This window comes from Pezoporus wallicus, unplaced genomic scaffold (assembly GCF_028554395.1).
Source record: "Pezoporus wallicus isolate ANWC-B61680 ecotype Strahan unplaced genomic scaffold, APGP_CSIRO_Pwel_v1 contig_10094, whole genome shotgun sequence".
Taxonomy (NCBI): domain Eukaryota; kingdom Metazoa; phylum Chordata; class Aves; order Psittaciformes; family Psittacidae; genus Pezoporus; species Pezoporus wallicus.
This window is the reverse complement of record NW_026639160.1, coordinates 69,606-84,475: the sequence shown is the minus strand read 5'-3', so window position 1 is coordinate 84,475 and position 14,870 is coordinate 69,606. Positions and strand designations below refer to the sequence as shown.

Here is a 14,870-nt window from a genome sequence, read left to right as displayed (position 1 = left end):
TGAGAGGGAGCTAATGACAACCTCATGAAGTTCAACCAAGCCAAATGCAAAGTCCTACACCTGAGCCGGGGTGATCCCAGGCACAGCTACAGGTTGGGCAGAGAAGGGATTCAGAGCAGCCCTGTGGAGAAGAACTTGGGGGTATTGGTCAATGAGAAACTGAACATGAGCCAGCTTCAGTGTGCACTCGCAGCCCAGAAAGCCAACCGTACCCTGGGCTGCATCAAAAGGAGCGTGACCAGCAGGTCGAAGGAGGTGATCCTGCCCCTCTACTCTGCTCTTGTAAGACCCCACCTGGAGCACCGTGCTCAGCTCTAGGGTTCCCAATACAAGAAGTATGTGGACCTGTTAGAGTAGGTCCAGAGGTGGGCACAAAAATGATCAGATGGGTGGAGCAGCTCTCCTGTGAACACAGGTTGTGAAACACAGGCTTGTTCAGCCTGGAGAAGAGAAGGCTCTGGGAGACCTTGTAAGAGTCTTCCAGTATCTGAAGAGGGCCTACAGGAAAGCTGGAGAGGGACATTTTACAAGGGCATGTAGTGACAAGACAAGGGGGAATGGCTTTAAACTGAAAGAGGGGAGATTCAGATTAGACATTAAGAGAAAAGTTTTTTACTATGATCATGTTGAGGGGCTGGCACAGGTTGCCCAGAGAAGCTGTGGCTGCCTCATACCTGGCAGTGTTCAAGGCCAGGCTGGATGGGGCTTCAAGCAGTCTGGTCTAGTGGAAGGGTCCAACCCCATGGCAAGGGGGTTGGAATTAGGTGATCATTAAGGTCACTTCCAACCCAAACCATTCCATCATTCTGTGATAAGAGATTTCTGCCTTGTGCAATATTTCTGCCTTGGTCTCTGCACAAGAACTGTTCTGCACCGCACACGGTAAAATCATCCATTTACTTGAATTCTTATGTGCCCTTAAATTTAAGCAATTGCTGAAATTTCAAACAGATACCATTTGAAAAAAAAATTGTTTGTTCTCTGAGAGGAGTGTGACAATGTGTCAACTTCAAATCTAAATTGAGATACTGTTAATAGGAATACTATCTGGTGATAAGTGTTAATCAAGGGTATTTCTAAAAGCAGCACATTCTGCTTTTGGCTGGGATAGGGTTATTTTTCTTCCTAGCAGCTGGTGCAGTGTTGTGTTTTGGCTTTAGTCTGAGAACAAAGCTGATAACAAACCAATGTTTTAGTTGCTGCTCAGTAGCGCTTACCCTAACCAATGACTTCACTCTCATGCTCTGCCAGTGAGGAGGGGCACCAGAAGCCAGGAGGGAGCAGAGACAGGACACCTGACCCAAACTAGCCAAAGAGGTATTTCACACCATAGCACATCATGCCCAGTGTATAAACTGGGGGCAGTTACCCCCAAGGGCAGATAGCTGCGGGGTATTGGTCAGCAGGTGGTGAGCAATTGTGCTGCTTATCACTTCTTTTTTTCTTGGGGAGTGGGGTTTATTACTTCGTTCCTCCCTCTCTCTCTCCCCTCCCCCCCCCCCCAGTCGCCTTATTATTGCTGCTGTTGTTAACATTTTACAATAACATTTTACTTTTATTTCAATCATTAAACTGTTCTTACTTCAACCCATGGGGTTTTTTCCTTTTTTTTTCCTTCTGATTCTCCTCTCCATCCCTCTGGGGACTGGGGGAATGAGTGTGGTACTTAGGTGCTGGCTGGGCTTAAACCATAACACAGCACTGTTCATAACCACAGACTAGATGCAGTGCTGAATATGGAACCAGGGAACAGTGCATGTGTTTCAGTGTTAATAAGCAAGTTATGACTAGGACACTAGGACACAACCAAGATCTCAACTCATTCTCATTGCCAGCCCTTCAGTCTTCACTCTCTTCACCACATAGGACTACATGTGACAGCAAATTAGAAAGTTGTAGAAAGAAGGTACCTAAACTTAGATGATGAAAATTTGCTTTGGTGATGCTGACAAGCTACAGCTGCACACATCCAATATACACAGACTGTACTGGGTCACAAAACAAGTATGCATTGGCATCGTACCACCTTACCTAGAGCTCGGGAGGACACTTAAAGGTCTCAGTCTTCAGAGATAGCATTCATTGTGTTATTACATGATATACTGGGAGAAACTAGGAGCAGTGACTGAGTCACTTGCAGAATAAAATAGAGAATAGGAGCCTCAAGGTACCATTTGAGGCTCAGAATATTGTTTGTAATCTCAGAGGTAAACATAACCAGTAGATGGCTGTATAAATGAAACAATTAAATGTATCTTCTTTTATATTTATCTCTTTTATGTTTGAGCATGCAGGCCATCTGTTAAGGAAAGCTTGGGCCCCAGACAGTCCTCCTAAAAACCTGAGTGCATTTCAAAACCAAACAGGAACTAACACCAAAACACAGAATCACAGCCTTGGGAAAAAACTCTTACTTACCTGAGTAAAATAGCTTCCTTTGAAAACAATTTTTATCTAAGCATAGTAATAATGGTACATTTTGTGTTTGCATGGGAACTGTGCCCTTGTGTTATACTCAGGAAACTACTAATCTCTGAAAAATATTTTCTTTGATGTCCTGTGCATGCACTTAAGGTTATTAGTATGAGAAACGCTCAGGAGGTTTAGCTACTGACTATGCAAAACAGTTGTTTATCAGTTCAAGGATCTCTTAATTTATTATCATTTTACAAATCTAAGGAGGCATATTAACAAACATGTCCAGGACAGTACTTGTAGCTATTCACAACATGCCTGCACAGTTTTATTCGTCTATTTGAATCATCAGGGCTCACATCTCAGTTCCTACTCAGACAGGAATTCTAGAACACTCCTGTGCTTAATTATGTCAACTTGTATTTGAAGTATGTACTTGGGACTGTACCACTGTGCTTAAAATCATTTTTTTTTGGTAGAAACTGAGCTTTCCATAGCAACTTCTTTAGTTGACATTGACAGCACTTCTTAACATTGGAGGGTCATAAATTGATTTAGGGAAATTTAAATGAAATTGAGGTAAAAGGCTTAAATCCACCTCTGCTTGGATTTGCTCACCTAAATGTCCATTTTCATAGAAACTGCCATAATAAAATTTATGGTTGCCCATTTATCAATAATGCCTACACAGAGAACACATAACAGGTCAAACTGACTCTTACAGTGTGTGGTCTTGACAAGTAACTCAGCTGTACAAAAAGCAGAATCAAGTTATGCACAGGGTGGAAATAGTATGAGAAACAAAAAGCTGTAATGTATGAATCAACAGTTACTTGTTTTCTGGAAAACATCCGTTTGCAGTCTACTCTTTCCTCTTGCTGCAAGGAGGTACTGATATTTCATTTTGTATGTAGTCTTAGTTGAAATACAAATGTGTATTAAAAATGCATATTCAAGAAATCATTACAGCATTTCAAGAAATTTCCAAGTATCCACTTCAGATCTTTATTATTCTTCACCCCAAATCTCAAAATTATTGTTTAGGTGTGACAAGAAAGCTTTTCTAATTTCCATTTTCTGATTCCCACAGAAAACGCAGGATTTTTGATATTTACAGCTCTTTCCTGAATAGGTACTTACCATAGTCCCACCACATTCTGGGATAAGACTTGCAGTGCTCATCTGCAGCTAGTCTCCCCCCTCAAAAGTCACAGTATGAATCAATTCCCAAAGTATCAAACTGATAATCCTTACAATTTTTCCTAACAAAATAACTCTCCATAAATTAAAAAGGAATAATAATAAAAAGAAACCACAACTGCATGTTTTTAAGTAACCTTAACATTCATGGCTCCATTAATTACTTACAATGGCCAGTATCTTGTCCAATGGAATAAGGAAGGACACTCCTCCTCTTAATCTTCATTGTTTTTTAGTTGATTTCTTAATGTGTGCAACACCTATCAATATTACTATGCTACTGCCTATTGTTAGATAATAAATTAGTTAGATAAAAGTACACACTTTCCCTCCTCATTAAGAAAAAGTACTAGTATTCCCTAATACTCAAGGTAACTGCAAGTAAAGATGGAGGATAGAATATTTCTAGTGAATTGAACATATTTAAGACACTTAAAAGGATAATTCTATAAATTCAAATACTGGTACACTGGTAAGTTTTCACATCCAGGCAACATTATTTGTTATTAAAAAAAAATTGGAAGCAATTTCATTAGTCTTTTTTCATCTTATGTTTGAAATATATTTGCCATTAGCTGGACCCAGAACAGCATGCAGTGGCTACACACCACCTGCACAGAAAATCCACTAGAGGAGTTTAGTATTAATTAAAAAAGAAGCAGAGCATTATTTATATGGCTAGATGGCAAAAATCAGAAGTTGCCTGCAGTATTCCCAGCTGCCATTTTAAGAACAACTATAAGGTGCTCAGACTCACTGATGAACACTTCCTATATGCAGTATTTTTTCATTTTGAATTCGGTTTCTCTGCAGTACTTGTTTTTTGACATATTGTTGGTAGTACATGACTTCTTCTAGATATATTCCCTTCCCCCATCCTTTTCAGGGGAGATAAAAGTTTTCCTCCATTACAAGAAAATGATACAGTTATATTACTAAATGATAAAATTATTCACACAGACTGATTTCAGGCCATTGTTGCTGCGTTTTTTTCAAGCTAAAGCAAAGGTTCTCAACAAACAACCGACAGGTCTGTGGGGGGGTTTAGTAAGCCAGAGTTCAATAGAGTTATAGCAAACAGTAAAACAAGTCTGATATGTAATCCCTTCAAGCATAGGCATGCAAAGAGGTGCCTGCAGAGCAGCCATGGCTCTACACTAATGCACACCACACAGGGAACAGGCAGGCGCAGTCGGAAGTCCATGTGCAATTACAGGGCTGTAACCTCCTTAGGATCACAATGATGGAGTGGGATAGGATAGCTCACATGACTGGAGTACTACAAAGGGTAGATAAAGGCACAGGCTGTGAGGGCAAACACAGGGTATCACACTTCATATGAAGAGCAGCTGGAGTGCATGGAGCGCTGCCCCGGAATTTCTCAGGAGCCAGTCAAGAGCTTCTGGGCCACAGCTGGCAGGCAGACAAACAGATGTGCACCTGTAGCACCTATCATAAGATCAAACTTCTGGTATCTGCGATCCCCGAGGTTAAAGTCTGGAGCAAGACAGACACTGCCACTAGAGTAGGAAGTACTTAACCACCCTGAACATGTGTAAGTCCACAAGGCCTGATGGGTTGCACTCATGATGACCTCACAGTGAGGTCATGTCCATGGCAAGAGGCTCCTAAAGCCTGAAGAGAGGAAATACCACTCCAACCTGGCTGAACAGCCAGGCCCAGAGCATTGTGATCGGCAGCATACACTTCAGCAGGAGGCAAGTCATCATCTTCAGGAAAACACCACTAACATTAGAACCAAGAGGAAGGGTGACTATAGCATGAGAACTGCAAAGTTAAGATACAGTTAAAGCTGATACACATTACTGGGAATGTCATGTAATAATAAGTGAGTAAGCTGGACTTGAAGTGCTAGTAATATAAGTGCTAGTAGCTGGAGAAATAATTCTGTTAAAAGTTTTTAAATTCTAATTCAGCTTGCATAAGAACTGTTTCTTCAGCTTACCAATTGCATGGATGTTTGGCCTGCAACCTCAGTCACAAAGACTGGCCAACAAATCTGAATGCAACAACTGGTGGGGAATACAGGCAGACCAGGCTGTACTTCAGATGCAACATTATCAATGAAATTAGGAAGAATAAAACTCCTTAATACCAACATAATATTAAGCAGCAGGCACTTCTTTATTGCAGCGCTGGGTGCTAGGTGGAATTTTCACAAATCAAGCACACCCCATGCTGATCTTGTCATTACATTTACACACAAAAATTACAAGGTAGTACACTCCAGTTACAATGATTGGTTAGTGATTTACATACAATTATAACACCTGCAGTGTTATTCTCTTCTGTTACTATGCTTAGTCAGAAGAAGGGTCTTCATGATCTGTGGCTGTGTTTTTTAGTGTTATAATGACTATGATGAGGTTAGTTCATCTAAAGAACACCCTAATCTTATTTTTTTGCCAAGTTTCCTAGCTAGATATCTACCTTGCCAGGTTATCAAATAACCCATTCTATATAAAATAGACCTTTGTTATTTGCTTTGGTTATGGTCTAGAAAGCAAGGCTAAGGCTAACATTACAGAGAACAGGGACTTCAAGTAACACAGTATCAGGTTTCAAGTAGTACAGCAACCCATGCTAACATAAAGGCTAACATCTCAAATCAAGATGTTCCCATAACTGTTTCACAAAAAAAATATAGAAAGATTCAGTAAAACTTAAGATACTCTGCAACAACATGCACACTCAAAGAGAGCTGGTATAATTTTTGATGTTTGCTCCTATGCACTTTGGCAAATGGAGATGGAAAATGCTTTTTTCTTAAACTTGATCTGATGCTAACTCCACAGATAACTTGGCTTACAGTGCCAAGCTTAAAAATCCAGCAGTAAGGAATACTCAGTAAAACTTAAGTAAATCCCGCACAAAGTAGACGAAGAAAAGCATTTCTTCAGTACTGACATATACCCTATTTTAAAAACCTGACATTTTCTGATTATCTTAAGGTACATAAGACAGATGTTAGACAAACTTCATAAATATTTATTTATTGAAGCAAACAATCTCCCTTTTCTAAAATATGTGCTAATCAGGAAAAATAGGTTTGTGCATAAATATAATTTTTACTTTACAGATTTGGAAAGCATTTGCATAGATTTCACAGTGGCCCGTTATTACTGTTTAAAACAGCCTATCCTCTTGAAGTATTTCAATACTATATGGAATGCTTTGGTTCATACTGAATATAGTAGATAGAACAATACAAATAAAACAATAACAGCATTTTATGAGTTACTGGAATAGCTAATCTTCAAGGCGAAACCAAAATGTGTTTGCAAGCAAAGATAAATAAGCCTTACCCTTTTTGTTCTGAACAAGGCAATCTTTTCAGAACTCTATGGTTTTCCATGATGCCTTGTCTTGTTTTTATCTGCCAAATTTTCAGCTAGAAAAATTCTGAAAAATTTCTGCAACCTCCAGCCAGTTCTGAAAACAGGATAGTCCTTTGTCTCTGATCTGTTTTCTTCCCTTGTCAGTAATAACTTCTCCAGTTTGTTTCACAATCACCAGTTTAGGAATTGCTGTTATGTTGTATTTCTTCTTCAGATCACTGAGAGGAAAAAAAAAACAAAACGAACACACATTAGGGAGCATTTTAAGAAAACTCCTAGTCTCTTTGATGAAGGGTACTCTTGTCAGGATACATGGGAGAGCAGAAGTGATGACTTCCTGAGCTTCCTCAGAGCTTGAGGCAGAGCACTGGGCAGTATAGGGAGATGGACTAGGCTGCAGCTGGGAGTTCACATGGTGAAACTTAGCTCAGGGACATCAGAGTTGCAATACCTTTCCTGCAACTGCTCTTCACTGCTGCCTGTGATCTTCACACGAGCAGAGATTGACTCTAGACTATAAGGAGGTCCATGGATGGGAACTGACACACCCACCTTGCTTTTACTAGCCCGAAACAGCTATCTTCTGGTCCCTTTTCTACTTGATAGGAGGAAGATCTCAATTAGCATTAGACATTTATTCCTATACCAAGATGTTCAAGTGCAACAGTCCCATAGAGCTGCTTCCAATAACCTCCATTAAAGCATGGTGCATAATTCTTTAGTGTAAACAGAAAAGACTGCAGAAATATCTTATGCTCCATTAGTAAAACAGGCCCTCTACATATAAAATGTAAGCAATCAAAAGACCTGGAATAAGGGCCACCCATCTAAGTTGTCCAAGAACACATTTTCAACTCCTCTGCCCATCACATAGACAATAGCAGCCATTTCTGCATGTCAGAACATGGAAAATTCCAGATAGATTACAAATAACTGTCTTAGATAGCCTTTTCATAACGTAAATGTAGCTATAATAGAGTTTAAAAGTTAAAAAGCCATACAAACAGTGATGTTCCATGAACAAAATCAGGGAGTTTTCAAACAATTGACAAACAGCAGTAACCGAGGAGAAAATTAGTAAGACAAGACGCCTGAACAATGAAAATTTAATGGGATCAAACTCAAGATACATGTTAAATAAATGGATTATTAATGCTGGCAATAAAAACAACATTCAGGAGGGGGAAATCCTAGAGGGCACAAAACATCCAAAAGGAAACAAAACTACTTGCTGACACCAGCACATGATAAACAAGAAGGCATGACTAATTACACACACAACAGAGATGAAGGTGCACAAGCAGCAGGTTCTCAGCCACACCAGTAAAACAGAATTCACTGTTTACATTGATGAGTTGGAAGATCGGAGTAAGACAAACAAAAGGAATATGTAAAAGAAAGAGAAACAAAGAATACCGCATAGTAAGCTATTTCAGTTGAGCATGACACAGGAAACAGAAGTGCCAAGATGCAAAACATTTACAAGGAAAACATTAACAGCTATGACACTGTTACAGGACAAAGAAGAGGGAAAGGGCAAGACACATGTATCTATTTTTATAGAAAGATGGTATCTTATATACAAGAAATTTAACTCACTTGGAAGGGTGATGGTTCAGTGCAAATAAAAAAAATATCAGAATATAAATAAGCCAGAAAAAACAATGTTGCAACTACAACCTACTCACTAGAACTGACAACAATTTTTTGGCATGAATCTTACATTCATAATAGAGGTAATGACAAGTCAATGACTTCTGAGCTCATTAAACACCTCAGTAGGCATCACATAAAAGTCAGGGTTAGTTTTTGAGAGTGCTGCTCAACAGGAGGAGCCTCAAGTGTTTCCAGAAACTCTAGAACCAGTTCACTGCTCCGGCTCCGCATAAGAAAGAAAATGAGGCAAAGAATGTGTGAAGTTTCCTGCCATATTTATCGGGACACTGCAAAATCAAATTTGTTCCAAACACATGGAAACAGCAAAAGCACTACTCTCACTAACACCAAAATGTCCAGAGAAAGAAGGAAAACATTTTTGACTGATGGTCACAAAGTCAGAAGCACCCCAAGGTGTTTCCCCACCCTTCCAAACAAAGCTAAAAAGTAGAAAAACTATAACCTACCTCCTACCATACCACATTATTCATAGGCGATCCTTGGCACACCTATTCGTTATACTAGATGTGCATATTAGAGAGTCATGAATGAAACAATATAGATAATAATGATTTCATAATGTTAATTTTGGAAGGCAAAAGTTAAAGCAAATATTATCTAGTGCATCGCCCTCACAAGTAATAGTCCACAGTTTTAGCTTCAGGAATGCAAACTATGCTGATAGACATGCCAGTATCTAACAGGAAAAGTAAGGAACATAAAATCTACACCTAAGGTGCAAGTTGAGCAGTCTAAAAGGAGACCCAGGAAAAAAAATGCAAAGTTTTGAGGAAGAGGTCATGCGTTTCAGAAGGGGTACAAGAAAACTGTGGTGAACTGCAGTGGATCAGCTAAAAGTTACAAGCTCCCCAAAACCATTTGTTGTAGGGAAAATTACCTCCCTGCATTGCTTTATATCAAAGTGAGCAGAAATTGAGCACCTTTAGAAGAACCAGAGGATAGAGGCACAACAATTAGTAGTAATGGAATACCCAGTTTCCTAAATATGAAATACATCATACTCAAAACAAAAACTAAACACTAAATGGAAAGATAGTGCCTAAGTGCTACCACAACAACCAAGAACATAAGCTGTGTGATGTTCAAGTGCCAAAGAATTTTGGCTGAGTATTAAAAAAAAAAAAAAAGATTTGCAGACACTGTTAAAGAATAAAAGACTTTTCTAGACATTCTCTACGATTTCCTGGAAAAGTGGAGGTGTTTTAAAAATAGAGAAAATAAGTCTTGAGTGAAATACTGGCCCAGAGAAAGCATTCCTGAAACGTCTTTCCTTCTGTGGTTTTCCTTGAGTAGGAACACCACAGGTGAAGGATACTGCTCTGTCATTACATTGATTGAGCAGTAATGCAGGAAATATTACAGAAGCAACAGTAATACTGTCTAGCAATAGGTTTGCTTTCTCACTGAACTCAGAAGCAAACAACCAAAAATCTTCCTAGACCTTTTCGAAGTCTACAAAAACAGGAGAAAAAGAACATTTCAAAGATGGTTCATATGGAAAACACATAAATGACTATCACATCCTGTCATTTATATGACAACATGGGTGGAAGATGCATTTAACTAGCTCAGCAGATAATAAAAGCTTAACACAACTGTAGCAGTCAGAGGCAGGACAGTAGGAAACAGAAGGTAATTTGGTATGAAGACTGGAACCTAATACTTGGCTTTCCTAAGGGAACACTCCAGCACTGCATCTTATTTACACAGCAGGGCTAAAGGTTGATGTAAAATGACCTGAAGATTGCTTGAATGGACCTGAAGGTGGCTCAGAACAATTCTGCAGACAATGCCTCTTTACCACTGTACAAGTGCTTACCAAATGACTTTAAAACCTGTTAAGATCATACTCTCCTAAGGGATCTCATATCCTGTGACTTACCTGCACAAGGCACATATGTGCAATGAGACTAACTCCCATGACAATTTATGAAATCACTAACCATAAACAGAAACATCACACATCCTACAAAGGGACCCAATTCTCTTAAGGTAAAATACAGTGATGTAACTAATGACATTCTTAAAAATCAGTTGTCTAGCTATTCCTGGGTAAGCGTAAAGGTACATATGGCATCTTACTGACTTGAAACACCTAAGACCCAAACAGACCAAGCAAAAGGAGGCTATAATAAAAAATAGCTATTGAAGACTTAACAAGTAACCTTTGTACCGACATAGGCAATCTCTTAGCCAAATTGTTTGTGGTGTCAGACCTCGGCCATGCAGGTTAGAACATGAAAGGTCAACCTTCATTTTCACGTGAAATACTAAAAAGATGAAATTAAGATTGGGACAAACTTGCAGTTTGCATGGGGCTGTGTTTTAGATCTGTTACTGGAATAGGCAATAGATCTTAACTGCTCGGATACTTTCTCTCTTCTCCTTCTGCCTTCCTTTTTTAGCCTCCTTTCCCCCTGCCATAATTTTTTCTGGGTGCCAGTCCACCCTCATACCTAAAGCTTCATAACATAAGATGTATTATTGTCCTTTTTCAGGAATTCTTTGGAATTCTAATTTTCATTAAGGTGTACAAGACATGAACTCAGGTAAATATTTATCTATCAGGCAGCCTGCAAGTAGTAGCATACACTGGGCATCACACAGAGAACACCACCTTTCACAGCAGGGCTCAGTATAAACACAGCAGTGTGTCTGTGCATTATAGTTAAAATATCAATTCCCATTTACTAGCATTTGTTGATGTAGAATGATGGAAACAACCAGGTTTGAAAAGGTCTTCAAGATCATAAAACCCAACCACCACCCCAGGACCACCAAATCCACCACTAAACCATGCCACTGAGGGCCTCATCTACACAGGCTTTTTTTTGACCGCTTCCAGGCAATTCCACCACTTCCCCCAAGAAGCCTGTTCCAACACTTCACTAACCTTTCAGTGAAGACATTTTTCCTAATACCCAGTCTAAACCTCCCCAACACAGCTTGAGGTGGTACAGGTATGAATGCAGGCTATTTCTTAAAAAAAACAAAATTCTTCTCCAAGAAATTCCATGCTTTTGTGAAGTGTGTTTTGGATGGCAAATTTTGAATTAACTTCAGTTTACATTGCAATTATGCCTTCTTTACACAGCCCACAAAAGAGTAATAAATCTGAATTATTGACAAAAGAACCTTAAAAATATTAACATAAAAAAATAATAAAAAGGTGAATGCTAATAAATATCATTAATCAAATCATTAATTTATGCTAGCCAGTTTTAAAATTATATTTTCTTAGAACTTGTATCCAGCCAGAATTCTAGTTTGGTTTAATGAACACATATCCACCTGCTCTACATCTTCAATGATTCACCAGTAACCCTGAAGCCAAACTACAAGTTAATTCAACCTAAATACCTGATCATCTCCACACAGCCGTTTGTTACATGCAAGAAACAGAACTCCCAAAACATTGCCTTTTCATATACCTCTGCACTTTGTTCTTCAGTAAGCCCATTCAAATAATATGATCTTGCAGTTATCCGTGATAGGCCAAACCATGTTTCTCCACAGGATTCTGAAGGGTGTTATGGACTGACACAGAAAAGCCAATTAAACTATCCCTGTACCTCCATTCCACATGACTTGGGCAAGAGCAGAGTCAGAAATAGACCCCTAATCCCCAGAGGCTGAAGCTGTAAGCGCATTCCCATGGTCTACACTGAACAGCTTGCTGGATGCTGTAGCTTCAAGTGCTACATTTCTGTCAGGAAATTTGCCTGAATTCTATTAGGATTAGTAGATACCAAATAAAATTACTGCCTGGGGAGCCTTTGAAGAACTGTGGAAAACAGCATTGCTATTTCAATCTAATTTTAAGTCAGTGGAAACTGTCATTAAAAAGGCATAACATTAATTGCCTGCTGACATCCAGGAATAAGCCAAGAAAGGATGAAATAGCTTCTGGCTTCAGGCATGAGGTTGCCAAAGTGCACTGATTAGTAAAACCTGCTCCACACCGAGTAGTAGTAGGTTTCACAGCTCTATCCTGGGTGGCACACAGGAATGGATCTACAATTAAATGAATACTAGTATAGACTTCTCTGTTAGAACAAATCTCGCTGTGAGTTTAACTACCCAGCTTATGTTTAAAAGTCACATTAACTCCTTGACTTTGATGTCATCTGTAACAATGTTTTCCACAATCTACTTGCACATTATTTATGGGGGTGAGGAGGGGGTGGAAATCCCTTTACAGTACTTATACATACCTTTAGTCCCTAGTTATAGGCACTTCAGTAGCCACAAACATCTCACCTGTTCCCCCATAATCCCATCTATACTTCTTCTTATGAGCTAAATCATGTTTCTGACAGCCACACAAATGAACCTGCATCCTTAATTTATATCATCAAGACACATGATTCTTGATATTATCCTTCACCCTGTTACTTTTCAGCATTTCCTTTCCTTTTGCTATTCTGCTGAGCAAGCTGCCTACACGAACGCCCCTTTAGGGACCTATGAGCAAAAGATTTTCAACCTGGCTGCCACGTGCATCTATTTGCCTCAGCTACACCGCAGCTGTTACGATGTTTCTTTTTCATCTAGCTTACCTGTATCTGCTCCAAACGCTCCAGTTTGATACGCTCTCCTCTAAGCTGTAAAGCTACAAGTTCTGCTGCTTCTTCACTTGCCTTTTCTCCAGAGCATTAAAAAGCTAGGCAACTCAGAACAATCTAAACAGCAATTACTGCTGTGCTGAAAAACAACCGTTTGCAGTTATTTTTGACTCACTGTTCAGGTCATCTCAATACGCGGAAGTCGTTATTAAGCCTTCTTCAAAGCTCTTTTAAATTCTAAATTAGCTACACAAACCTAGTTTTCCTTCATCGCGTTCTTTACAGATGTCCATAGGCTAAAGCCCCAGTTACTTCTGTGAAGCAACTAAGCTGTTAGTTCAGTGTTAGTTTGTGGCACACCTTCGCGGGAGCCCAGGGAGGTCCCCCTAACAGTACCCGCTGCCACAGGGCAGGAGGGAGACAGGACTGTTCTGACGGGGTGCTGAACAGTGCGCTCCCCCGAAAGGACCCCAGTGCAGCCTGGGGGCAGGCGTGGATCAGAAGGGCAGGCGGAGGTCCCGCGGTGCTTTAGCAACGAGGACGTCGTGGTCACACCTCCCTACTGCTAAACCACCCGCACTTCGGAGGAGGGTGTCCGCAGAGACACAGCCCGCAGCACTGCCCCGGGCCCTGGCGGGCGGGGGGCCGCTGCCACCGGTACTCACTGTTTGTAGGGGTCGTGGAAGGGCAGGGCCAGCCAGTCCCCGTGCATGTCATTCATGTAGCCCGCCATCTCCTCGGCGCTGTGGTCGGAGGAGATGAAGACGACCTCGAAGGGGGCAGGAGGGCGCTTCCCCTCCAGCAACTCCTTATAGAAGTCGCAGAGGATGGGGGTGAAGTCGCGGCACGGCGAGCACCAGCCAGCGGAGAAGTACAAGCCCACGACCTTGTTTTGCAGGGCCTCCTCGGGGTCCACGCTGCAGCCGTTCTTGCTGACCAGGAGCCTCCCGCTGAACACATCCACCATGTTGACGCCGGCCGGCCACGCGGGACTGCAGGTGGCACCGAGGGCTGCGAGTCCAGGCTGCTCTCGGAGAGTCCCCGCGGTGGCACCTCCGCGCTGGGACCAACCTTCCCGCTGCCGCCGCAAACAGAGCACCCAAACCGGTCACCACAGCGCATCCCGGAGCGTTCCCCTCCTCGCCGCCTTTATAGCGGTCCGCACCGCCCGCGCCCGCCCGCCGCTGACTGACAGCCTCCTTCGCCAATGGCCGCGTCTGGAGGGCGTGGCAGCGCCCCGCCCTGCCGGAGCCGTCGCTGCCCGGTGTGACTGACCACCTGCCGGCGGGACAGACCCGGCGCCCCCCGCAGTCCGGAGGGCACTCGAGGCCGCGCTGTGGACTGCAGGGGCAGCGCGGCGGGACGCTGCCGGCTGCCCGGGGAACGCTGGCAGCGGGGTCCGCAAAAACACAGTGGGGCGCCGGTGGTTGTGGCAGAGCGTGCGACAGTGGTGCCGTGCCCCGCGCAGCCTTCGACGAGCCAGGGCACCGTCCCGCCGGGAGGACCGGGTGCGGCGCGGTAGGGTGTGGGATCAGCGTAGGCGTGAAGTTACCTTCGCTGTTACGCGGATTTCGGCGCAGTGACTGGTGCCCTCCGCCTTTGTCACCTGCGGACACGTTGTCTAAGGAGGATATTGCAAAACAAGAAGTGTGAT

At 41.8% G+C, this 14,870-nt stretch overlaps 1 protein-coding gene across 1 annotated transcript; it reads right to left on the bottom strand.

The window, feature by feature from the left end:
* Positions 1–6,603: 6,603 nt before the first annotated feature.
* On the bottom strand, positions 6,604–14,338 carry NXNL2 (nucleoredoxin like 2). Its single transcript, XM_057413808.1, is given in 3 exon segments — positions 6,604–7,192; positions 13,882–14,209; positions 14,212–14,338. Coding segments are annotated over 3 exon segments (624 nt in total). The 3' UTR covers positions 6,604–7,023.
* Between the last annotated feature and the right edge of the window lie 532 nt (positions 14,339–14,870).